The sequence below is a fragment of the Umbelopsis ramanniana genome (genome assembly GCF_025399195.1).
Source record: "Umbelopsis ramanniana AG unplaced genomic scaffold K450scaffold_32, whole genome shotgun sequence".
In the NCBI taxonomy this organism is placed as follows: Eukaryota; Fungi; Mucoromycota; class Umbelopsidomycetes; order Umbelopsidales; family Umbelopsidaceae; genus Umbelopsis; species Umbelopsis ramanniana.
Window position 1 is genome coordinate 52,068 of NW_026252118.1, and position 23,868 is coordinate 75,935.

The 23,868-nt window shown below is 42.4% G+C and overlaps 8 protein-coding genes and 3 non-coding genes across 11 annotated transcripts; 6 read left to right on the forward strand and 5 right to left on the reverse strand.

The window, feature by feature from the left end:
* Positions 1-16: 16 nt before the first annotated feature.
* On the reverse strand, positions 17-4,079 carry K450DRAFT_175568 (uncharacterized protein; the record flags this gene model as incomplete). Its single annotated transcript, XM_051584220.1, has 10 exons — positions 17-150; positions 213-309; positions 378-602; positions 678-955; positions 1,020-1,242; positions 1,313-1,445; positions 1,506-1,789; positions 1,852-2,166; positions 2,243-2,442; positions 2,510-4,079. The coding sequence occupies 10 exons, from the start codon at positions 4,077-4,079 to the stop codon at positions 17-19; spliced, it is 3,459 nt and encodes a 1,152-aa protein (XP_051444060.1).
* A 596-nt stretch (positions 4,080-4,675) lies between these two features.
* K450DRAFT_243650 (uncharacterized protein) lies at positions 4,676-5,413 on the reverse strand. Its single transcript, XM_051589458.1, has 3 exons — positions 5,171-5,413; positions 4,902-5,085; positions 4,676-4,833 (listed from the first exon to the last, which is right to left on the reverse strand). Exons 1-3 carry the CDS (start codon positions 5,285-5,287, stop codon positions 4,682-4,684), a joined length of 453 nt encoding a protein of 150 aa, XP_051444061.1. The 5' UTR covers positions 5,288-5,413; the 3' UTR covers positions 4,676-4,681.
* Positions 5,171-7,915, forward strand: K450DRAFT_243652 (uncharacterized protein). Its single transcript, XM_051589459.1, has 11 exons — positions 5,171-5,501; positions 5,568-5,749; positions 5,812-6,168; positions 6,233-6,307; positions 6,376-6,554; positions 6,641-6,856; positions 6,917-7,037; positions 7,097-7,136; positions 7,214-7,365; positions 7,451-7,490; positions 7,555-7,915. Exons 1-11 carry the CDS (start codon positions 5,411-5,413, stop codon positions 7,833-7,835), a joined length of 1,734 nt encoding a protein of 577 aa, XP_051444062.1. The 5' UTR covers positions 5,171-5,410; the 3' UTR covers positions 7,836-7,915.
* K450DRAFT_243658 (uncharacterized protein) lies at positions 7,721-8,875 on the reverse strand. The gene has a single exon (XM_051589460.1). The coding sequence runs from the start codon at positions 8,842-8,844 to the stop codon at positions 7,996-7,998; it is 849 nt and encodes a 282-aa protein (XP_051444063.1). The 5' UTR covers positions 8,845-8,875; the 3' UTR covers positions 7,721-7,995.
* Positions 8,876-8,962: 87 nt separating this feature from the next.
* On the forward strand, positions 8,963-11,648 carry K450DRAFT_243662 (uncharacterized protein). The gene is made up of 11 exons (XM_051589461.1): positions 8,963-9,335; positions 9,416-9,581; positions 9,652-9,725; positions 9,791-9,846; positions 9,945-10,014; positions 10,105-10,265; positions 10,346-10,456; positions 10,529-10,674; positions 10,745-10,826; positions 10,901-10,933; positions 11,000-11,648. Exons 1-11 carry the CDS (start codon positions 9,195-9,197, stop codon positions 11,304-11,306), a joined length of 1,347 nt encoding a protein of 448 aa, XP_051444064.1. The 5' UTR covers positions 8,963-9,194; the 3' UTR covers positions 11,307-11,648.
* On the forward strand, positions 11,170-12,533 carry K450DRAFT_243672 (uncharacterized protein). Its single transcript, XM_051589462.1, has 2 exons — positions 11,170-11,902; positions 11,975-12,533. Exons 1-2 carry the CDS (start codon positions 11,443-11,445, stop codon positions 12,490-12,492), a joined length of 978 nt encoding a protein of 325 aa, XP_051444065.1. The 5' UTR covers positions 11,170-11,442; the 3' UTR covers positions 12,493-12,533.
* Positions 12,534-12,897: 364 nt separating this feature from the next.
* K450DRAFT_243679 (uncharacterized protein) lies at positions 12,898-14,424 on the forward strand. Its single transcript, XM_051589463.1, has 5 exons — positions 12,898-12,993; positions 13,091-13,253; positions 13,342-13,661; positions 13,740-13,818; positions 13,894-14,424. Exons 1-5 carry the CDS (start codon positions 12,937-12,939, stop codon positions 14,313-14,315), a joined length of 1,041 nt encoding a protein of 346 aa, XP_051444066.1. The 5' UTR covers positions 12,898-12,936; the 3' UTR covers positions 14,316-14,424.
* Positions 14,425-15,753: 1,329 nt separating this feature from the next.
* K450DRAFT_t65 lies at positions 15,754-15,825 on the reverse strand. The gene has a single exon. It is a non-coding gene; the product is annotated as a tRNA-Glu (tRNA).
* A 5,196-nt stretch (positions 15,826-21,021) lies between these two features.
* On the forward strand, positions 21,022-21,093 carry K450DRAFT_t56. The gene has a single exon. It is a non-coding gene; the product is annotated as a tRNA-Glu (tRNA).
* Positions 21,094-21,554: 461 nt separating this feature from the next.
* On the reverse strand, positions 21,555-21,626 carry K450DRAFT_t64. Its single transcript has one exon. It is a non-coding gene; the product is annotated as a tRNA-Glu (tRNA).
* Positions 21,627-22,751: 1,125 nt separating this feature from the next.
* K450DRAFT_243681 (uncharacterized protein) lies at positions 22,752-23,861 on the forward strand. Its single transcript, XM_051589464.1, has 2 exons — positions 22,752-23,235; positions 23,305-23,861. Exons 1-2 carry the CDS (start codon positions 22,782-22,784, stop codon positions 23,745-23,747), a joined length of 897 nt encoding a protein of 298 aa, XP_051444067.1. The 5' UTR covers positions 22,752-22,781; the 3' UTR covers positions 23,748-23,861.
* Positions 23,862-23,868: the final 7 nt, after the last annotated feature.

Below are 23,868 nucleotides of genomic sequence, written 5' to 3' on the forward strand. Positions count from 1 at the left end.
AGGTTTTGCGTCGTCATTAAATAGTACAGAATGAAAACAGTTGAGACAGATCGACAAAACGTCGTCCTGACCGGTCGAGATATTGATCCACCGTCTTTTTCAATTCCGCATATTCGGTGATGTAGCGATTGGCAAGCTCAGCGATATCCACTAGGTACAAACTGTTAGTACAATGTCATCAAGACGAAAGCTCTTGAAGAAATCTGACTTACATGCTCTGGTAGTATCGGCAGAATTTGCCTTTGCCTTCTCGGTATCAAACATTGAAGAAAAGTATAGCAATTGGGTATAGAGCATCTTGTCAGAGTACTAACAAAACAAAACACGAGTTAAAAACGCACCATAAGATACGGGAGAGAAAAGTAGATCAATTTTACCTCGGGTGTCATATAGCCTCTGCATCCCTCATTCAAGCATCGGCGACCAAAGACAGACATCATACGGGTCCGATTTCCACATGAGGTGTCATCACAGACGAGCCAGCCGTCGTAGTATCGTCGAATATGAGATCGAATGGCAGTCATCAACTGAGTCCTCAAGGAATGGAACATGATGACTTCTTTACAAAGTCCATTGGGACATTGAAGCCCAGATACCATTGTCTCGTCCTATTTCAGAGGTTTTAATATCTCTGTTTTTCATACAAGTACGCACATATTCTTAAAGCAGAGCCTTACTTCGAGACGACCAATGCCTACAATGTCGAACCGCTGCGAGCATCCTCTGCATCGTACATTCAGCTTGTCGACGTCCTTGAAACGCTCTTCGTCACTGATTTGTGAATCGAGAGTGTAGAGTTCTTCTTGCTCAGCGGCCTCCGCCGTAACACCAACATGAAACTTATTGGCATCTAATCCAAGGCATTCGGCAATACGAGCTACATCAGTGCCATCCATCGGCGCGCACAAACGCGCTACAGGAGGATGAACTTGCTGGTTAAGATACCAGTCATAATCTAATAATCGAAAGCGTCATTAGCAACCCGTTAATGTCCTTTAGCTTTAGTCCACTAAACTCACCTATACGCAATCCCTTGTCGCCTCGTTTGACATCATCAGGATGGAAGGCTCTTTCGGCAAAACCAACAGATGTTCCACTGGCAACGCCCTCCATTTCACATATGACATATGGAATGGTATCACCGGTTTTCACGTTCAGACCATTTTCCTTCATACGACGAGCTACTTGTACATGAGGTTGGCTCTTGGCGTCCGCATAGTCTTGTGGTGACTTTGTCAGTTGCTATCCAAAGGTGTATAGGGTTAGTCAAGGTACAATCAGAAAAAAGCGACGTTCGCAAGTTCAGCTTTACCTTGTTAATGACAAACTTTTCCAAGCTGTACTCGCCCTTGCGAACTTTTTCGCCAACGATCCTGAGTTTGGCATGGATATCATCAACAACCTGATCACGATCTTTGCTGGATAAAATCGACTCCAAAACGTCCCTGATATTGGCTTTAGAAAGTGTGGATTTGATCTGCGTACAACATTGCTTTTACACTTACGAAGACACATCGTGACTGAGATCACACCAATCTCTACGGACAAGATCGAGACCCTTGGTTTCCACAGACTCAACCAACTTTCCATCGCGCTCTTCAACCAATAGTGCGGCGTATTTCTTCTTCTTCAGCAACAGCATGTGTTTGAAGAAACCATCGAGATCAATTTCAAGTAGATTGTATCGCTCGTTGACTTTCTTCTTCAGCTCGTATCCAATCTCCTTGACTTTGTTGATATCGCTTTCATTCGTGTACACCATGATAGAATCAGTATCACCATAAATTACCTGCAAGCATGAAATGTTAATGAATAACGTATAAATAGGCAGAGTAGGTTTAGGTTACGTACGTTCAAATCTTGAGATGCGGCCAAGTCCACAGTATTTTGCAAAATCTCACGACCCTTGGAGGTGATGAGCATGGCCAAAGGTTTGGCATAAAAGCGAGAGTGGGCAAAACCCAAACAACCGTACATACTGTTCGCTGTGAGTTTGAGACCTTGCTGTCGAATATCCAGCTGCATGCTTTCAGCCGCTGTGAGTTTGGGGTCCTTCATGAGCTTCTTCACTTGTCGACGTCTGTTGACCAGAGCTTTAATTAGGCGGGGCAATACACCTTGCTGCAGTGACTTTTCAGGAACGTCTGGAATTTGGGCTTCAACCTCCTGTAGCCACTTGACATTAGCGCAAATTCACCCTTTAGGACACATTATATCTAGACAAATAATAACTTACATCCACATTGTCTGACATGCTGGGATCTCTCTGTACAGTTGTGAAGCAAATGTTGTACTCTTGGATGATGGAAGGGTACAAACTGTTGAAATCTAAAAGTAGCACATATTTGTCATAAAAGCCTTTCTTTGGTTCCAGGACGAGACCACCTAGGTAGGCTGGTTTACGGCGACCAGATGACTTCTTCGGAACGACTTGCTCTCCATCTACATTATCAGATCATTAGAAACCTTGACATTAACAAATGCTACCTTTCATTTTCGCTACACCTACCATCATCGTCGTGTTCAACGGCTTCGATCATCGCAGTAGGCTTGGGGCCAAACGACTTGTCCGGGCAAATGTACTTGTTCCTGTGGAATTCATGAAGTAACAAGTATTCGTTTCGTTCAGCACGAGCACCAGTCATGGTGCGGGACCACAAGTTTCCAGCCAAGTTTGTCAGTTGCTTTGTGAGCGGAAGGACTTGCAATTTGAACGTGAGAGCCATTGCGAGGAATGCGTCGAACTCGCAGTGTTTGATAAGATGGACTAGTGAGTTTGCGGATGTATAGTAGTTGGCGAACTTGTCAAATTCGATGTCTTCGCGAGCAATTTTAAGTTGAGATTGTGCCAGCTCTGTCATGCGGTACGATTTTGATCGAATGAGATCCTTGGCGGCAAGATATGTGTCGCAAATCAATCGACCACTCATGATCATACGTTCCTGAAACGTCGATTCTCCTGATCCACCAGCGCCTGATTGCAGCTTGGGCCAGTTTGATCGCTTCAGTCGACCCAACTTATGCCAATGCTGCGTGTTCAGAGCCTTCATTCTGTGTAGCAGGATGTCCAAGTCAAAACCGGCAAAGTTGTGACCAACCACGACATCCGGATCGTGCATATGCATCTTTGCAATCAGGAGGTTGAGCAGAGCATGCTCTGTCTTTTCAACATGAATAGCGTTTCCTTTTTGTCTCTCTTTGTTGATCAGATCGTTCAAGCCAGCAGGATAGGGGACACCGTTGAGTTGGCGAACGACATTGAAGTTGACCTTGGGTTGCTTTTCAATCGGCGTTGGTTCATCGATCATGACTTGCTTGCATATGATAGCACTTGCAGCTACAATTTCGTTGACATGCTTCTGGTGGTTCATGACGGTGCGTAAGCTGAGAGACATAACGACGAGAGGGGGGATTTCCTTGGGAGCATTGCCGTTCGCATCCTTCAATGGATTTAAGCGTTTGGGATTATCAATCACGGCTTGTACTTTACACCAGGTCTCGTTTGCGCTTGCAATCATAGGATTCTTGATTTCCAGCCAGCATGGACCCATAATATCACGCTTGATCAACAGTAGCTCCAAAGGATTGGTGTTGCTGCCAAAGATATGGCTAAACGTACTACCAGACAGATTTTGGGGTAACTGAGGTTGCTCAAAGCTGTATTTGATTTTCAAGTACTCGGACTCTTGCGGTACGTTCTGCTCCTCAAAGGCATATTTTCTGGTAACAGGCTTGCAAGCCCACTTGGTAATGCGACTGCGAGTGCGGACAGCTTCCAGCTCTGAGAACACTGCACCATGATCTACTTCTTCATCTGTTGTATGACCACTCTTGTCCAACTTGTACTGACGAGGAAGAACGAAGACACTTCGTTGAATGTTTTTGACGGTGACACAGCAACTGATGTAGGTGTTGGTAGCCTTGTTCAGAGTTTTGCCAAAAAGATAGACTTGGCCTTTTTCTCTCCTTTCGTAAGCGTCGAACCACCACATGCGAAGAGATCCATCTGATTCTAAAACATCAAGCTTGTCACTGGCTGCATTGACGGCTGCATCATCTTTTGTATGCGCGTCCGTCATTTTAACATTTTCCCAAGTTTGCAAATCAGTGTTTGGAACAGCCGGCAGAGGCTTTGGGATACTGGCTGGTGGTGGTGGGCGAGCAACCTCGCGTTTTGCAGTAGCATTAATCAGTACACCGGGCGCCTTAAGATCACGAGCCTTGGTCTGTAGTGGCTTCATCTTGAGCGCCGGCATATCATCATCATCATCCTCTTCCATGCCCTCGTCATCGTTTTCGGTAGTAGCGGGAGCTTCCTCTGCCTTAATATCAATTTCATCGTCGATATTAATGTCATCCAGAACCTCTTCAGCTTTTTGCATCGGTACAGGGGATAGCAAATCTGAGTCATCGATATTATAATCATCATATAATTCTGGCGATTCCTCCTTCTTTATCTGTGGCACCTCTACGACTCTTGCTGGGTTACGAGATTGCAGTGTGTTGGGATGAAGACCACGTCTTGTAGGTACAGGGACACTTGGTTGTTCATACTCGGGCTTTTTCTCTTGTTCATCAGATTGATCCAAGGAACCCAGCAAATTGTCCATAAAGTCGTCGTCATTTTCCGTTGCTTTCGTCTATGTGTCATAATCGTCATTAAATTTCTTCTATCTCCGGTTTACCATTTCAATTCCAAACATACCTTTTCATTCTTCTTTTCTGTAAGAGGTTTGCGCTCTGCCATGCCTCTTGAGAAAAATTGATCGAGCGAATTTTTCGGTTTAGTTGGGGACAGCTTCTCCTTCTTGCTGCGCTTTCTTTTTCTGTCAGCTGCTATTGGAAGTTACGATCAGCTTGACCGTTCAGCTATTCCCTTTCCTTAAGTTCTCTTTACTTACCAGATGCTCGAGCTTCGTTGTCAGAATATTCATCAGAAAAACGTTGTTCGTCCCAGTCTTCGGTACCATCAGCATATCCAGCATGATCGTCGTCGTCGACGAAATCCTCATTTTGTCTGTCACGAGCTAGCATCTGATAATCTCCTTCTTCAACAACAGTGTATACTTCGCCCTGATCTTGGAACTAGAGTGGATTACGAAGGTAAAATTTGGGATGGTTAAGGAATGAAGCGTCATGAGGTGTATAGAGAGCGGATATGGCCAGGTACCTGAAAATCCTGGAGACGAGTCTTATTTTTTCGCGCATCTCTAAGTGCGCTGAACTTGTCCTGCGGCTTGTTTTCGGTTCGCTTCCTCCGTTTTGTCGCGTCAGGAGAGATTGGCATTTTCGAGACGATTCAGAAAAAGAAAGCTGAATTTTTTACTGCCGACGCGACGTGCACGCGTTTTTTTCCAACGAAAAAATTGGGACTGCCTTTGCCTGTCAGCTCAGATATTTGCCTTCTTCCATGTGTGGCATTGCATTCGTCCTAGGCTCTAATGGTCCTTCCGAGAGGAGTAATATATGGTCAGAACTATGCGAGCTGAATACAAAGCGAGGTAGATAAATTGGTTTTAGATGTAGTTATATCGTTTCAACTATTGATACCCATATTGACTGACCAGGCCCGGACGCTCAAAATTCCCATTCTGTTCCCATTGGCCAGGATAGTACCGGCAATGAAGTGCAAATGGTATTCTTTGGCGCTGTTTTACATTTGCGTGGAAAAGAAAATGTGCCACAGCCTTTGGTAGACGAGAGGAAAGATGTCTTGTGCTGGAATGGAGAGATCTTTGGTGGAATCGAGGTAAGTATCAATAGGTGTCAAGAGAAGACCCTTGTACTACATTCTAAGAGCTTATTTGCAAGGTTAAACCGGAAGAAAATGATACCCAAATGCTCATGAGAGAACTTGAGCAGATCAATGAAATTGAAGATGACTGGTCTGACAGTCAAGTACTGGATGTATTACAACGAATTGAAGGCCCGTACAGCATTGTGTTCTGGCAAGCTTCAACAGCCCGACTATGGTTTGCTAGAGACTGTCTTGGTAGAAGATCTTTGCTTTGGCATAAACCAACAGAATTTGACGATAGTTTTTACTTGTCGTCAGTGTCATCCTCACCAAATATTACAGAGAATGGCAACTTTTGGGAAGAAGTACCGGCGGATGGCGTATATTGTATTCACATTGACAAACTGATTGGATCTTCTGGTACAAACAGTGTAAGTGATCTAATATGACTTCGGGTGTTTGACAATTGCTAGTGGTTCTTATACTCTTTTGCAGATATCCGATTGTATATCGCATTTCCAGTGGCGCCATCCAGATGATAGCAGCGATGGCTATAGCAGCCGATTTCTGGTAGTTAAAATGTTACAGCAATTACAGTCACTGGAAGGTCATGATTGTAACATAGTATTGCAATTTAGGCACTACCATTTTCCAAAGTTAATCCTGACGTGCCTGAAACCTTGACGACTGAGGATATAGCTGTACCTGAGGACTTTGTTCCTGCAATTTCAGACGAAATGGACCGAGCGATAGATGAACTACACTCTGTCTTGGGTGATTCAGTTCGAAGAAGGGTTATTGATGTACCAAATCATATGTAAGTGCACGCTAAGTATCTTCTTGATTTTTGCACAAGACAATCACCATAGACGTTCACTTACGCTTCTATTTCGTACGGCAAAGATCTAGAGAAACAACCAAAGTAGCCATTTTATTCTCTGGTGGTCTAGATTGCTTATGTCTGGCGGCTCTTGTAGATAGCTATCTTCCACATGACCAAAACATAGATTTGCTCAATGTTGCGTTCGAGAATCCCCGCATTAATCAAAATAAGAAGACACCAGCAAACTACGATGTCCCAGATCGCAAAACAGGCAGAGCTAGCGTGCAGGAGCTCCGGTAAGTCTGAAGAAATGGGATAGGTTTTGTCTAGATCTCATTCTGACCAATATGACCCAGAAATATTGCCCCGCACCGAACTTGGAATTTTGTGGAAATTGATGTACCTTATGAAGAAGCAATGCGGTGTCGTCAACAGATCATTGATCGCATAGTTCCTTTAGATACCGTCATGGATTTGGTAAGAACAGCACGATGTTTTCACCATCAAACGTCCACATTTGTAACACTTGCTTGTAGAGCATAGCCATGGCGTTTTGGTTCGCAGCGAGAGGAGAAGGTACGTAAAAACTCGGTAGCGATAATGTGTGGCGTGGCATGCATTCATAATACTCAACACGTTTTGCGCTAATTCAGGCATAATAAATCAATCTGATGGTAAGGAGGAGCAATATCACAGTAAAGCAAGAGTACTTCTCTCTGGTCTGGGAGCAGATGAGCAACTGGGCGGATACTCTAGGCATAGAGAGGCATATCGACAAGGTGGATGGCACCAAATGATTAAAGAGGTTAGACGACTATGATTCGATGCATGTTGCCTGTGCGCTAGACTAGTATTGATATTCTTCCTTTTTCTCCATTGTCACTTTCCAGCTTCAAGTCGACATAGACCGCATATCATCTCGAAACATGGGTAAGTGCCAATGAACTGTATTCAAACCGCCAATTCTCTTCTAACATCATCTGTTTATTACTAGGCCGTGATGACCGCATCATATCTGACCATGGAAAGGAAGTACGATTCCCTTTTCTCAGTACGGACGTCGTGCGGTGGATGTGCGCAACAAGATGTGATCTGAAAATGGACATGCGTTACCCGCGAGGTGTCGGCGAGAAACTTTTGTTACGACACTTATGTCGACGTCTGGGCATGCACCAAGCCAGCCGAAATTGGAAGCGTGCTATACAGTTCGGAGCTAAAACCGCCAAAATGACAGGGGAAACAAGAAAAGAAAAAGGCCAACAAAAATTGGCATAAGACCTTTGTGGTGTAATATTTGTTTTGTTTTATTCTTATATGACCATCCATTTGCATAGCTACTATAGAAGCAACCCAACCAATAGTGATAACTACTTTTGAGGAAAAATGAAAGAAAGAAGGGGGGAAAAAAGTCTAGAGAAATATTATTTCTGGTAATTTACAAATCGCTCAACATATCCTTAACAGCGTTAAAGTATTCTGGCGATACATAGTTGGGTAGTTCGTCTTTGGTAACCCATGCAAAGTCAACAACTTCCTTGTTGTCGGGATTGCATTGACCAGCAAATACATGAGCCTTCATAAAGAAAACTTTGGCTCCAGTGGCTCCAGGGTACTTAGCGACGTGGTCTTCAGGGAACTTGTAAGCATAGTGACCAACAGGTTGTCTTCCAACAAACCAAACATCCATGTTCTTGCCACACTCCTCTTCAAGCTCTCGTTCTGCTGCATCATGGAGGTATTCACCCTCTTCGACAGCACCTTGAGGGAACTGCCAAGCATGTTGGTCCCTTGGTTTCTTGACAATGAGGTACAAGGTTCGCTGTAATGCTCGGTTTAAGCTTTTGATATCATTCTTTTTATCGGCCTCGCTCAGTCTGCTTCCGGTTTCAAACTTGTTCATTTGTGTAGTAACGTCTGCGTCTTCTTGTTTGACTTGAGTCTCCTTGACAGCCTCACTAAGGGACAATTTGGGATCAGCCATCGCCTTCATGCGAGCGGCTTCATCTTCCTTCCACCTGCGTTCAGCAAGCGAACCTTTTTTGAAGTAAAAGTCTGCTGGGAGAGGGATTGCTGATTGTCTCTCGAGCTTCTCAGAATAGTCAAAGTAAGCCTTTTCAAATGGAGTGGAATCTCGAGTGATTTGTGGAGTGCGTGAAAGGACGATGCCAGACGCAATGCGATAATTACTAGAAACAAGAGGTGCTCGTGCCTGTATTGAGGTGGCGAATGAACGTGAAAGGTGTGCTCCTTTACCGAGCATGCGCGGTAATGTTCGAGCAATCATTCCTTTGTCAATGCTTGTGTCTACAAATCCCTCTTTTTTTTTTTCTTGCAGCCTTTTGGAATGGGTGGCTTTGAGTCACGTGAATTGCCCGTTCACCCCACCACACCACACCACGCTACTCCAGGGACAAATTTCAACACTTTGTAAAGGATGGTTCCAAGCATATACTTTCTGCTACAGTAATACAGCTTGTTTGACAAGCAATAATCTACCATCATAGGGTAGAGTATGTATTCAAAGCCTTTGATACTGGTCTGCCCGTACAACCATTAGTTATATCGGACTTGGAATACCTACTTCAATTTTACCAGCTCAAGAAAAAAAAATTGAGAAAGCAGTTGACACCTACCATGAGCGACAGCGATGATCTCTTCAAGCTCTTTGCTCCTTCGTACTACTTTGACAAACCAAGACAGTATGCTGATAGTGACTGGTTCATTGTTGCAGAACAAAGCATCTTGGTCGATGAGGAGGCATTTTGGGCTGTAGTTGTGAGTATTTGTCACAGTCACGAGTTGAGCTAGTCCCATATGCTATTCCTACGTTAACAAATTGTAATACTTGTGTGCAGAAAAAATGGACACTGGAACCTGAACTCGTTATTCCTCCTCTTCGCAAGTGCGATATCATCGATCGAGTTGAATTGCCCAACGAACGTATCACTCGAAATTTAATACCAAAACGAAAATCAAAAGATCCAATTTTGAAGGAACTAGTCGAATATCATGCTAGCAATGGTTTGTTACATTTCTTTATTCCCATCCTGTGTGGCATACATGTGCTTACAGCTCGCCACTCACTATTTAGAAACACGTCCAGCTCGCGTGACCTTCGCCCCTGATGTAGTATCAGAAAATCAACTGCCGTTCTATTACCCAAAGGTATCGTACAATTGTGTTGGTGTGGAATAATAGTACCGCTGCTTGATGACCCCCACCCATCTTAGGTTCGCGCATACAGTCTAGTGTTTGACAGTCGTATTACAGACGATCAGCATGATACGTAAGACTAAAGTATCATTTGGGACTATTATGACCCAATAGGTGTTACGAAGATTGCCTCTTTCGACATTCTGCTCTAACCAATCTCATTTTTTGTAGTGAAGCGGTTATTAGGCTAGAGATTAAGCCATTCAGTATAACCCAGACAGGGATCAGCAATGATAAGATGGTAAGCTCCTGTGACGGTGGCGATATTTTTAGTAAAGCGGTTCCTAAAACAACCTTGTTATGTTTGTTTGGGGACCCTTGATTGTGGCAGATCTACGCACTAAGCGAAGTGTTCCATAAACTGTACAAGTGGTGCATACATACCTCGTTGGGATACGAGAAGCGAGCAAATCACGATGTGCTTGTTCCTAAAGAAATGTACCATGAAACGTACGCGCGTATCAAGGCCAAGTATGCGGACAAGATTATCAGGTATGCTAAAAATTAGGTAGTATGGCGGGGGGAACCAACTTGCTTAGCCCTAAAAATCTTTTTTAAATTCCTGGGACCAGCCAATGGACAGAAAAAACCGACCCAACAAAATTTGTATTTGAAGATATCGCAATTGCCAGCTATTTGATCTGCTTATGGCAGATAGAACGACAGCGTTTAGGACAATCTAGGTAAGACATGGTTTAGTTCGTGATCTCCCGTGAATCAAAATTGTCGGTCTGATTGGTTTGGCTGGCGCACAGACTCCAATCCTTTGTTGATTTAGGTTGTGGCAACGGCCTGTTGACTCATCTTCTGGTGAGCGAAGGGCATCCTGGAAAAGGTGTCGATATAGCCAAACGAAAAATCTGGGATCAACTCTGTGATGGCAAAGACGATTGCCTGATAGGTAAATTCCTGTTATGAACAAAGGAAACCACTTGAATTTACAAAAAAGCTCAATACCATGTCGTCATTAGTGCAAAGCTTACACCCTCCAACGGCGTCCTATCCAAATGTGGACTGGCTTATTGCAAACCATGCCGACGAACTGGTGCCATGGTGAGTACCGTGCTAATCTGTAGCAGGAAAAAGGATTGTGCTTCTGACGTAACACACGTGCGGGGGGAATACAGGACACCAATCATGGCAGCTAGAACTGAAAGCAGGTATGTTGCCAAGACCCAAAAATATAGGAGTAGGAAACTTTTTGACCGACCGTTTTTGTTTTCCAGATTCATCGTTATTCCATGCTGCTATTTTCAGTTGGATGGTAGTCGGCATAAGGGCCTGAGTGGATTGGAGGGTGGCAAATACCGTGAATATACCGACTATGTCAAGAACATCGCTATTCAGTGTGGTTACAGCATTGACGAAGACCAACTGCGTATTCCTAGCACTCGAAACATAGCAGTAGTTGGTCAGACCCGTCATCCAGTGGAAGGTTTAATTACTGAAACGGTCGGACATTTCGTGGCGCGGGTGTCTGATCGAGAACTGGAGGAGCAACGTCGCAAGAAGGCAGCTGAGAAACGAAAGTAGCCAATCACATAACTGTGCTACCCATTCTGCTATTTGTAGCCCATATCACCCTTTTAAATTTGTATATAATCCTTTTTTTCACTCTGCTTCTCCCTTCTTTATTTTCTAAAAAATTTTCTTCAAAGCTTTCTGCTGAATGAAAGTTAATATTTTGCTTGCCTTGCTGGCCGTGTCAGGCACGGCACTTGCTCAATTGCCTATTGTCGATCCTGGTTCATCCGCCGCTGCAACCACCACCACCACCACTACCACTGATTCTACCACTTCAGCTCCTCCACCACCCACATCTACTACTACGACTTCGAGTGAACCTACAACCTCATCCGTCCCTCCCGCATCATCTTCTGTTCCATCTTCGTCATCCAGTGTTCCTGTGACTTCCTCAGTAGCTTCCACTTCTTCTGCTGCTACCACATCTGCCCCCACTACGTCTGACTCGAAGCCGCCTACATCCATCGCACCATCGACCACAGTCACTTTGGTATCAGCTTCCACCACTGCCTCCATCTCGGGCACGCCTACACCTACCAACCCTCCTTCCTCCGATAACAGTAACAAAACTGGTATTATTGCAGGTGCCACGGTTGGCGGTATCGGTAAGTGATTTTCTAATAAACTTTTTCAAAGTCAGTTTTTCCTGCGTGCTTATTTTTATATTTCTGAAACAGTTGGATTGGCCCTGATTGCTGGTATCTTGACTTGGATCAATCGAAAGGGAGGATGTACTCGAAGACGCAAAAGAGACGCAGATTTTGATGACTATGGTTTGGACGACCATGATTTCCCTGCTCGCCCTATGGGTACAGCTTCCGCCGCTGCCGCCGCTGCAGGTGCAGGTGCCATGGCCTCCGGAGCTCGCCAAGAACCTACCCTGCCTCAATTTGGAGGAGACCAATACTATGATGACCAATATGGTAACAACGGGGCTCGTCGCTTTGTTCCATCCTATCAACCACAACTTCAACAACACCCTGACTACTATAACCAACAACAAGGTCAATATTATAACTATTCTGGTAACCCTGGTAGTGACCACGGTTTCTCAGATACCACCTACAACGATCAGAATTATTATGGCGCTGGTGCCGCTGGAGGTTACTATGAGCAAAAGACGGATGGAGCTACCGATACTTATAAGCCTGATGATGCTGCCGTTGTCGAGAACAAACCCCATGAAAAATTGTAAAACCTTGCTTCCACTTAAATCCTTCCTTCTACAATATCTAACGGCGACAGCTTAATCTTACTCTTTCACTCCTTCCCTCAACTATTCTTCCTCCTCATTGGTTGTATCATATGCATTTATAACTGTAATCAGTAGCAACTTTTCTATATAAACAAAAAAACAACATACCGGTAGAGCAACAAAAGTTCCGTGTTTGCCACTGAAAACCACTTAGTGAATTACATGAAAAAGATATTTTTAGCGTTCCCGACCTTCGAGCAATCAGTCTCGTGACCTCGACTCTCAAAACCTCGTGGTCTGACTGTACGAGCTGCTGCAGGTCAAATTTTGCGAGGGAACAAGAATTCAGTGGCTTAGCTGCTGTCATAATTTTTGTTGCTGCTTTTTAACACAAAGGGGCCTGGCAAAAAAAATCACATTTCAGCTTGAAACTCACATTTAGCCATGCTGTCTCGAAATGCCATTCACAGAGTGTCCAGCGCGGCAAGGTCAACGTTGAAGGTAAAGATATTGAACCGAAATCCAATGGACTTCTCTTGCTTTAGTACTCACCACTACCAATCCCCACATTGACCAATCATTACCACTGTTCAAATAGCTCAACCGAACATTAGCGACCGAAGCTACTCCTTCATTTGCTGCTCCAAAAACAAATGTCAATCCAGCATACGACGAGGCTCTCAAATTGATTGCTCAGGATAAAGAATATAGATATTCTATGCTGAAAAAGGTGGAGAAAGAACTCGCCAAAGTTAAGAAAGGTGAGAAGGATTTGCGCAAGCAGGCATACTTGTTGCTCTCTTAAATATACTTGAAGCTAAACTCTGCAATCCACTCAATCCAATCCAGCAAACAACTCTCCTACACAAAAGCAACAACTCACCCGTTTGCAACAACTCGCCATTGACCTCCAAGTCAAGGCAGAGTTGAATGACCCCGAAGTTCAATGGCGATTTCGTAACGGCATGCGTGACATGAACCGACCTGTCCATCGCTACATGGTGGAAAGGGAATTCCAGAAAGATCGCAAGAGCAAATTGTTGGAAAGAGTCTTGCAAATGCGAGTATGCCCAGATATTTTGGAGCAATTCGATCCAACAGCACAAGTCATTGTGGAATACGATGGCAACAGTGTTCAGGAAGCCGGTATCTTCCTTCAACCTGGAGAGGTGTGTTTTCATTTTATATATCCCGAACCATTGGAATATTGCATGGCCATAAAAACTGATGGATTATCATTTCACTAGACCGTTAAGCCTCCTACGGTTTCCTTTGTAAATTTCCACGAAGAAACCAAGCTCTACACTGTCATGATGATTGATCCAGGTAAGGAAAAAAATACACAAAAGGAATAGTTAATCTTACAGTCTCTGACAACAACTAACGTATCTTTTGCCTCAGATGTTCCCGACCAAGAGCGACAAACTTATCAACAGCAATGCCTTTGGCTTAACACTAATGTCCCATTAAGCACCACTCAACCTGTCGTCAGTGGCGGTGACACTATCTTACCTTATGTCCCACCACATCCCCAGAAAGGTACAAAGTACCATCGCTACACCATTTTAATACTAGAACAGCCTAGTGGCAAAATTGAGGTCCCTTCTGTAGAAGACAAGCGATTCGACACTCGCTCATTTATTCAACAGTATCAACTATCACCACGAGGCGTTAGCTTCTTCCGCGAGGTTTGGAACGAAGACGTTAGCCGTATTTATGCTGATATCCTCAAGGAACGAGAACCAGTCTTTGGCAAGCCACCTAAGGCTAGTAAATATCTTGAAGATGTTGGCCGAAAGAGTAAAAAATACCTTCTTTTGTAAAACATTCCATCTCAACTCCATGCCCATATTCTTGTTTTTACTGTCGCTAAAACACCCTTTTCATAGAAATAAAGTCTGCAGACCCAATTATTTTTTTTTGTACGATCAATTACAGGCTACCAGTTGGTGAATATACGACATGCAACCTCTCGAATGTATGGCTACTCAGTGTGAATGGTGAACGAAAGTCGATTCCTGTATACACATTTGTTTGACAAGCAAAACCTTGGGAAGGTGTATTATGTGGTCAATCTCTATCATATTATTAGACAACGCCATTACTTCGCTATATTTCGCAAAGATATAGTGCATTTTAAATTGCAGCCATTCAAATTGAATTCTTTGTCTCAACAACAACACTATGCTGTTTCAGCAATGCTACTGCGGTTTATCCGAAATTAACCTTTTGGTTTAACAGGAACGATCAGCGACCTGTTATTATTTTTTGTACCTGCGATGTGAAAGCAGTTACAAAGACTTTACGGTCACTATAACCGGAATCGCTGTTTACTTTGCGCATCTCCACAGCTTCGAAATTTCGACAACGAGCAGAATGCAATGCTGCACCATCAGTGTTACTCATTTTATAATCGGTCCACCAGGAACAGCACTTCGTAAGCAAGCTATGCCACCGACTTGACGATGTCTGGGCTGGCCGAGAACAGAAAAATTTCAAGTTACTGCTGCAGTGGCGGCCGATTGCGGCTTGCAGCATATGCAGCTATGCCGCCAAATTTAAGTGGATGAAGTAAGCAAGCTACCATATCTCTAACCCCATGGCGTGCTCCAACTTAGAAGATATCTTTCGTGGCGAATAAAATTACATTTAAGCAAACCCAAATTTTCCATAGCCGTACTCCAGCCAATATCGGCGTGGTCGACTGCAAGCACTCTTCCCGTGGATAAATTGCTGCTACAGGTATACTGATTAAACCCTCAAGTACGCCTACTGCAAAAAAGTGAAGCTCAAGTTGAAGAATTTTACTTCACTAGGTCTGTCGGAAAAGAGAGCTTATGAAAGGCGCCTTCAGCACTGAGTCTGGTCTGAACGAATCTGGAATTTTACGTTCGGTATGCTCACAACAACGTTTCCTGGAATATCCCAGCAGAACATGTCTGCCGAGGCTTGCTTATCACGAATTGCAAAGTTATTGAGTAGTAAGATAGAAACGAATGATCGATGAATGTCGTGCTTTATACACTGGCCGTGACCTAGCGGCAACATATGGAATCTTTTGCAATTGCTGTATGACACTATTGATCTGGCGTATGAATTGAGCGATGGCATTGATCGAAAAGCTGGGATGCAATTAGAGCTATCACTCATTCTTGAAATAAAAAGCTACAGCGTTTCGGCCACCAGCAGAAAAGCTCTGGATCAGCCAAAGGCAAAAAAAAAAAAAATTGAATGCTTGTTGAGTAGCCAAACAAAAAAAATCTCCGAATCGGGGAGTCGAACCCCGGCCGCCTCGGTGAAAGCGAGGAATCCTAACCGCTGGACCAATTCGGATTTTGTTGAAAGTTGACAAGACAAGTAATAATTATACATAAATCAAAAAGTCACTTTTATAAAAACAGTGAAAGAATTATGATTTTGGCTTCAAGATGCAAGACATGATTCTTGATTTTAAAATTTGATAAGACCAAATAAACATTAAGCTTTGTTTGGAGATCCTACGTTTTTAGGGTCTGATGAAATCCACTTCGAGGTACCAAACTTATGTCTCAACAGGACTTTCGAGCTTGATCAGCCTCTTGTCCTAAGTGTTGCTTTTTTCCCATTGAGCGACAAACATGACATATAAATTACCAGGTAGCTATAAATTACTGTCGTATTTAATTTGTTTGCCAGGTTCAAAGCTAATCCTCCTTATTCCATTATATTCAATCATGTACGATGCAGCATATATATTTTTTTCACCGATTTAAGCCGGCCTTCGTTCTTCTCCGGTACTATATGAAATAAAATTCGCTGTAGATAAGCCATCTATTTTTTATTGTGCTGGACTTTCGGATAAGCGTACTCCCAATTGATTGAAATATCTCAATGGTGCCTAATTAAACCTCCTTCTAATCTTAGGACTGTCCGATACCGGACACAACCTGCTTATGCCTGTTTTAATATCAGCACCTACGTTTTATGCTTTTAGAATCAGCACTGGTCATACCAAAGCTATATACAGCGTGGTGGAGTTCAAAGTGCAAGGATAAACTTTCATGTGATATAATAATTTATAATATAAATAAGTAGATAAATGGCTAGGTGTTGAGGAATCATCTTAGTTCGTCCGTAAAAAAAAAAAAAATTAAAAAAAAAGCTTCCCAAAAAAAATCTGTGCTTATGAATGGGTTCTACAGGAGACATAAGAAAAATTCACAGGTTTTTCAAACACAGGAACCATAAAATCAGAGAGTAGTATGTAATCGTTTGATTCAGTAAAGGTTGATGTTCCGTGGACAACCTGTAAAACATTTCAAGCGTGGCTCGAGATGCCCAATTTCCATGAGCCACTACTTCGTCTATATATGCCCCAGCAACGAGGGCGCGGGTAGAACCCAACGCCCGTCCGTTGAGTTTGTCGCCATTCGGTATGTGGACCATCACTGACTGGATATATTTGCTAATCCGTTGGGCGAGGATGGGTTTGCCGTTATTGCGAACACTTCGAAGGAAGGCGTTTATCTGGACGTGTGGTAGGGCTTGATGCTTTGCGTAACAAGGTGAACTAGCATGTCGTGCTATATACGCACGGAACGCGGCCACTGGGCAGATCTTGGTATCACTGTGGGCTTGTATAGTGACTTGGCGTCGGATTCGACATCCAAACCGCTTCTCTTTTGGTGCTACCACCGTCAAATGAAGCCGATCCGTCTTGCTAGTCCAGTCGCTGGCGTTCAGGTCAAACTGGATACGAATTTGATGGTATCCGCTAACCAAGTCAAGCGTCGTGAACCGGGAGGCTCTTTGAAGACGTTCCAAGCACTCATCAATTCGTGGTAGTGTATACTTGTTGCGTATCGTTACTTTGTTTAGCGCACAGAAATCTATACACATTCTCATCCTGCCGTCCTTTTTCTTTACGAATGGCACTGGAGCTCCCCATGGGGAAGAACTCGGCTGTATCCATCCCAGTTGCAACATCTCCCGCAATTGTCTTTGTAACTCGTCCAGCTCCAATGGACTCATCTTGTAAGGCGGCCGCGTAATGTGTGCGGCGTCTCCAGTGTTGATGACATGTTGTACCGTTCTCTCTGGTGGGAGACCTGGCAGAGTGTCCTTGAAGACCTCTTGAAAATCATCCATGAGTATCTCCCACTGTTCAGAGCTATTGTTGTTAATCACATCTTCAGAAAAATGCATCAGGTAACACTCATCTTTATTCCTTTTGATTAGATCCTCCATTTGCTTGGCCGACAAAAGGTAATTCAACTCGTCTTCGGTTGTACTGGGAATTGTTGGCCTTAACTGATGTTTTTCTCCTTCACTCCATAGTGTCCAACTATTATCATGCCAGTTTGCGACGGGTTGATATTGTCGTAACCATGTTCGACCTAGGACTACATCAAACTTGCTATCGAACACTTGTGCTCTGATGATGTTGTGGAAACCAGGGAAATGTAGAGTGACTTCCACTTCTTTCTCGATGGCGATACGTTCTCCGCCCGCCGTCTCGACAATTCTGCCATGAACTGTGTCTTGTTGAGAGGCAAATACGGCTACTCGAGACGCAACGTAATTATCACTAGCACCACTGTCAATCATTACGGAGAAGGTTTCTCCCCCTATGACGGTTTCGTATAAGGGTAACTTTGACGGTGGGGCAGCTACCAGCAACTGAGATAGGTAGTTACTATCTTCATGGGTTTGTGCAGACGTTGAATATCGCTGAACTATCTCTTTACTTATCATCCATTGTCGGTAGCTCCCTTATCATGAGTTAGAACAACAGGATGAAAGTTGCTTTCGTTGTCCGCTATTATCCATTTGGAATGCCTAGCTTCAGCACAACTTCGTATAATATCGTCAAGCCGATTTGTTATGTCACTTGGGTCGTTATGGCTGCCATTTTTATCCATGCGCTAATACATTATGCATGGATCGAAAGATACTTGTTTCCGTTCGACCTTTCTGGTAGTTATGCAATATCTCCAGACTATATCTCTTCCAAGAATATCGATAAAGCTGAATTCATTTCGGGTACCCTTGAATTGATATGAACTTGAAATCTCTGGAATCTTCGCAAGGTTTGATGCAGTTGCAACCGTCTTCCGTCACGGAGGTTCATCAATCAATTTCTTCGACACATTGTATGGTCGTGTCTAATGCGAAAGTGTCCCCCGCCGTTTCAGTCGTGAACGTGACATAATACTTCAGCGATGACATTGCGTAGTCCTACTGGCACCGCTTGTGTGAATTTGTAATGCATCGTTCCAGACCAGTTTATATGCTAATCTGCTTTCTGTAATTTCTGGAATTCCAAGTTTGAAACCTCATCGTCTATGCCTTGGTTGTTTTGACCCCACGCTATCTTATATTTGACAGCCCTGTCTTCTTGGTACTTTTGTCGGATTGTAGGAACATAAGGTAGTGTTTCCTTTAGTCCGTATTCCTATGATGAGTAGATACTTCTGGTGTGTCTCAGTGTTTCAACAGACAACACCGAAAATTTGACTGTGACGTATCGATGGAAATTTGCAATGGTCAATTTCTTGCTACCCAAAGTGATGATGTGGCTGCGACAGATCGACTGAACTGTCATATCGATCAAACCACTTAAACAATACACCTAAGAATTGCTGCAAGTCGAGTACGACCTAACCCAAAGATTGTCAGTCCAAACTCATACCAACACCTCAAGAACTTACGACATATTGCATGCCACTTTTTATCTTTTGAATCTGCATTTCATGATGAAGAACACACGCACTCTTCTTAAGATGATACCTCCATCTCTTGATTCCAAGGGACTTTACTTCACGCGGTGTGCTCACAGTGGTTCGATAGTGGAAAGTCAGCTCCAGCAATTTGTCGTCAGATATCTCAAAGTGCGACAACTTGAATGGCTCTCATCTTTTGCTAAATGCTAGTATGTTTGCCGATACCTGTAATTAAAATTCAAGGCAGTCTTAGATAGGCTATGTAGGCAGATTTTTTGAACCTTGTCGATGGCCACTTCATTGGTGCTTACAGGTAAGTTCTACGTGATTTCGTTTTGGAGCAATATACCAATCTGCAAAACCGCATCAGAAAAATGGCCCATACAAAGTAATATTCGCTGTTTTAAGCTGTTTTAATGGCAAAATAGGTATGGATTATACATAAAGGGCTAATTTCAGGGCTTTCCTACCGTCATCTAATATACCTTTTGTAAATTCACTCGTACATGTTTGCATCATAAAATTACTTTTGGCGGTTGATTACATCGTAAAACGCAGTGGTCAATTGAATATGGTTTTTATTTTTTATTTTGAATGACTGAATCAAAGATTCTTTTGGTATATTTGACATCAGTCAAGCAGCTATATTGCGCTGGCTTCTACTAGATGGCCATTTTATTTTATTTTTACAATGGGAGCTTAAGCACATTTCATGGCTGTTCACAAACTTTCCAATTTTTCATGTTAGACCCTTAAAGTACTAAACAGTGTTTTTCTAGCTACTTCAATATGTTCTCTTTCTTTTTGGTTTTTCATATTTATATGTTGGCTATTGAGAATCAAACCGGTAATAAGATTCGGCTCTGTCGCCAATTATATGTTGAAGCTGTTAACAGTTTCCTAGCCATATGTCATGTCCAATAAATTGCACCGGCACAAATGCATATAAAGTCTTTATTTAAATAGCTCCCATACAAAATGAAAATAAAGTGCGAACATTAAATGGAATATTGTACTAAGCTGTATAGATTTAAAAGATTAACGCAGATTTGATTCTCTATTTCTTTTATTTAAAATCGCATTACTGCAAAAAGTGACATTTTGACGCTAAGTTTGCCGATGATATAGAATGGATGCCTATTGGAGTGCAATGTACTATTTCAAACAATGCGTGCCAAGCCTTAGTGAAATAGACAAATCTAATTTTACATTTTTAACATACAAACTCCACACTGTTGAAGTTGAGAAAAAAATAAAATAGAAATAGTCATGCGTTTATTCTTTTCTTGCTTCCTTTTTTCTTCCCTTTTTAAAAAAATAAATTGGCGACAATTAATTTGCATGATTATAGAAATAGCTATGATAATGGACTACTTCAGCTATTTGCAAGCCAAGTAACAGCTGTGGTGTACCTCATCATAATTTGACACAATCTGAAGAAAATTACCGTTATGTAAAGAAAAGTTTATAAATGTTATCTTGCATCAATTTTTTTTAAAAAAAATTAAAGCTCAAGCGAAGATGTCAAAATTAAAATATGCCCTGCAGCATCAATGAGCGTTCAAAGGAAAGCCATTACATTGAGGTGATTGAGGTTAATTCTCTATCAACTTTACACCATTACAAGTACTAAATTTTCTGTATTAACAAAAAGTGCCATCAACTGTTGATGGTTAGTAAAAGTTATTTTTATAGCTATCTTATCGTATTACTAGACGAAAAGCTGAAATATAGTATCGACTAAGCTGAAGACGTAGTGGTCCTAACATTTTGTATAAACTTATTTTGTATAAACTTATATTTATGAACGGACCAACTTTCAATCAAATCCGAATTGGTCCAGCGGTTAGGATTCCTCGCTTTCACCGAGGCGGCCGGGGTTCGACTCCCCGATTCGGAGATTTTTTTTGTTTGGCTACTCAACATGCATTCAATTTTTTTTTTTTTTCTTCTTTCTTTGTCTCTAAGGCTGAGGTCGCAGACGGAAAGCCTGTACTCATTTTATGAGGATTAAGTGGATCCTGGATTGTGTTCCATCTTTTTGTGTTATAATAACAAGACAATAGAATAGTTTTTGCTTTTATACTAAATCTATATCATCGTCTCACGAGACTGGTCTATGTTGAGTGAAGTGGGTGGAAAATCCAGGATCCATTTAATCCTCATAAAATGAGTACAGGCCTTCCGTCTGCGACCTCAGCTTTAGAGGCCAAAAAAAAAAATTCTTCAAAATCGGGAAGAGGGAATCTGGACAACCAATGGAGTTGCAAAAATTGAACTGGAAAGAAAGAACGTGATTGGATGATCAAAAAAAAAAAAAAAGAGATGATTTTGAATATTGAGAATTTAATCAAAAAGATTCTCCGAATCGGGGAGTCGAACCCCGGCCGCCTCGGTGAAAGCGAGGAATCCTAACCGCTGGACCAATTCGGATTTGATTGGAAGTTGGTCCGCTTATGAATAATTATTTCCAAGAAAAATAAACGAATCATAGTACTTGGCAACTACTTTCTAATGCTATTTGCCAATGACATAACCGTGCGGCTTTATTTATCTTGTATATTGTTACCAATTTGGTTTTTTTATTACATTGGTGCGAGTTGAATATGCATCTATATATCTTGTGCATACTACTGCTGATTGTCAAGTTGAAATTTTACCTATCTCATTATGCAGCATTAGTGCTTTCATTAAAGGAAGATCAAACATATGGGCTAAACTGTCTTGAAAATTTTTATGCTGATAACTTCAGCGTCATTTATTGTACCTTTAGAGTACTTTGGATTACTGTACTATCTAGTTCTAGTTAAATACGTATTGTGCGGCTGACTGAATTTATGACATGAGCGTATTAAAAGATGTATGTTGCAGACCTTTGGTAGAGATAGTCATATAGAAAACTGGGTATCCTTCATCGCTTTCAATTTTTTTTTTTTATGTCACTGTGGTATGATTAACTGAACTGCATCCACATATTGGTTGGAAGATGAAACATTTAGGGAAGAATAGCAGGTATAGTAAATGTTTATTAGAAGGTGATTTTTTTTTTGGAAGCGCATTTATCAGTTTTAAAAATTATGAACTCTTTTTTGCGATAAAACAAGTAATGGTAGGCTACGATTGGAACTGGAACATCATTAAAAGATGGATACTAAGCTTTCGCTTAAGACTCGAGCTTCGTAACTCAGGTTTTATGTAAATAGATTTCTAACGAAAGAATACTGGTCATAAAAAAACAAAAGAGTAAAGTGATGCATGAAAAAAAGTACCTAAATGGCCTAAATGGCCAAGAAATGATGACTAGGTAATATAAAGTCATACCTTAAAAGACGACCAACGACAACGTAATATTCCTAATTTTATGACACATATATATAATTGAACAATGCAGATGGGTTAAAACAGTGTTAACCTTGTCTAATCGGCACTTCTCAAAGCGAACGTTAGCTTAGCTTTAATAATGTGGCCATGGGATACTTTGCTTGTCTGCCGCCAACCCGTCATCGTGACTGCGTTAGATAGCATATGAAATTTTTCGAAAATTCCACATTCGTTCACATTTTGGACATCGTCATATAATATTGCGCAATGCCAGAGAGTGAAGAACCTCGACAAGATATCCCGGCAAGCTTGACGATCGTCAATGAGGCAACACCACTGTTACCTCAATCGAACAGTGCTTCCAACCGCATCAATGCTAACACCGGGAGACGAGCGTCGACTTTGTCGCTTTCTCATGACCACGCTCGGCGAAGGAAGGAGATTATTGGACTGTTGCTCATGACGCTCTCTGCTCTGGGATTTTCAGTAATGTCTCTATGTGTGAAGCTCGGAGGTTCTGTATTCCCCAGTTTTGAAATGGTGTTTGCAAGATCGCTTGTGCAGCTTGTGCTCGGACTTGTCGGCTGCTTCATTCTCAAGGTGAATCCCCTTGGAGATAAAAAGGTTCGAGGATGGTTGGTCCTTCGCGGCTTAGCTGGCTCAGTCGGTCTCGCTCTATTTTTCTACTGTCTTACGGCTTTACCACTCGCTGATGCAACCGGTAAGTTTGGAGGAGATTGTAGCAACATCGAGAGGCAATTTAGTGATTGACGTTTTCACCTCCGTTTAGTGGTATTTTTCCTTGGTCCTATATTTACTGCCATTCTTGCCTCGGTTGCTCTTGGGGAAAGATTTACCTTGTTTGACGGAATTTGCGCAACCTTAACTTTTGGTGGTGTCGTCCTTGTTTCTAGACCAGAGTTCCTTTTTGGATCGGAAGGTGGAAGCTCCCAACCAGAAGATAACGAATCGCAGCGGATATTTGCCATCATATGCGCTGTTATGGGTGCGATGTTGTCTGCCGTAGCCTATGTCACGGTTCGCAAGGTTGGAAAGGGGGCTCACTTTATGGTTCATGTTGTTTACTTCGGAGCCATCTCGACTGTTCTCAGCCCGCTTGGAATCTTCGGCCTACAAAAGTTTGTTATTCCAGAGACATGGAAAGATTATTTGATACTATTGTTGGTCGGAATATTTGCTTTCCTTGGACAGTGTCTACTTAATCAAGGGTAAGACATATTTCTTGCTTTGGGAAAAGGCATGAACATTGGTATTCATTACATCACCTATTTTGTATCACCCCACAGACTGCAGCTGGCTCCAGCAGGACCTGGAACATTGATGAGGATGAACG

What these genes read in the sequence shown, in the direction of transcription:
- K450DRAFT_243679 (XM_051589463.1), top strand. Translation starts at nt 12,937, where the DNA reads ATGCTGTCTCGAAATGCCATTCACAGAGTGTCCAGCGCGGCAAGGTCA. An exon ending in TCTTCCTTCAACCTGGAGAG is followed by an intron (nt 13,662 to 13,739) that starts GTGTGTTTTCAT and finishes TCATTTCACTAG; the next exon opens with ACCGTTAAGCCTCCTACGGT. An exon ending in TGTCATGATGATTGATCCAG is followed by an intron (nt 13,819 to 13,893) that starts GTAAGGAAAAAA and finishes CTTTTGCCTCAG; the next exon opens with ATGTTCCCGACCAAGAGCGA.
- K450DRAFT_243681 (XM_051589464.1), top strand. Translation starts at nt 22,782, where the DNA reads ATGCCAGAGAGTGAAGAACCTCGACAAGATATCCCGGCAAGCTTGACG. An exon ending in ACCACTCGCTGATGCAACCG is followed by an intron (nt 23,236 to 23,304) that starts GTAAGTTTGGAG and finishes ACCTCCGTTTAG; the next exon opens with TGGTATTTTTCCTTGGTCCT.
- K450DRAFT_243658 (XM_051589460.1), bottom strand. Translation starts at nt 8,844, where the DNA reads ATGATTGCTCGAACATTACCGCGCATGCTCGGTAAAGGAGCACACCTT.
- K450DRAFT_243672 (XM_051589462.1), top strand. Translation starts at nt 11,443, where the DNA reads ATGAAAGTTAATATTTTGCTTGCCTTGCTGGCCGTGTCAGGCACGGCA. An exon ending in TGCCACGGTTGGCGGTATCG is followed by an intron (nt 11,903 to 11,974) that starts GTAAGTGATTTT and finishes TTTCTGAAACAG; the next exon opens with TTGGATTGGCCCTGATTGCT.
- K450DRAFT_243652 (XM_051589459.1), top strand. Translation starts at nt 5,411, where the DNA reads ATGTGTGGCATTGCATTCGTCCTAGGCTCTAATGGTCCTTCCGAGAGG. An exon ending in ATTGATGTACCAAATCATAT is followed by an intron (nt 6,555 to 6,640) that starts GTAAGTGCACGC and finishes CGTACGGCAAAG; the next exon opens with ATCTAGAGAAACAACCAAAG. An exon ending in GCTAGCGTGCAGGAGCTCCG is followed by an intron (nt 6,857 to 6,916) that starts GTAAGTCTGAAG and finishes AATATGACCCAG; the next exon opens with AAATATTGCCCCGCACCGAA.
- K450DRAFT_243662 (XM_051589461.1), top strand. Translation starts at nt 9,195, where the DNA reads ATGAGCGACAGCGATGATCTCTTCAAGCTCTTTGCTCCTTCGTACTAC. An exon ending in ACAGACGATCAGCATGATAC is followed by an intron (nt 9,847 to 9,944) that starts GTAAGACTAAAG and finishes CATTTTTTGTAG; the next exon opens with TGAAGCGGTTATTAGGCTAG. An exon ending in GCCGACGAACTGGTGCCATG is followed by an intron (nt 10,827 to 10,900) that starts GTGAGTACCGTG and finishes GGGGGAATACAG; the next exon opens with GACACCAATCATGGCAGCTA.
- K450DRAFT_243650 (XM_051589458.1), bottom strand. Translation starts at nt 5,287, where the DNA reads ATGCCAATCTCTCCTGACGCGACAAAACGGAGGAAGCGAACCGAAAAC. An exon ending in CTCGTCTCCAGGATTTTCAG is followed by an intron (nt 5,086 to 5,170) that starts GTACCTGGCCAT and finishes AATCCACTCTAG; the next exon opens with TTCCAAGATCAGGGCGAAGT. An exon ending in CAACGAAGCTCGAGCATCTG is followed by an intron (nt 4,834 to 4,901) that starts GTAAGTAAAGAG and finishes TTCCAATAGCAG; the next exon opens with CTGACAGAAAAAGAAAGCGC.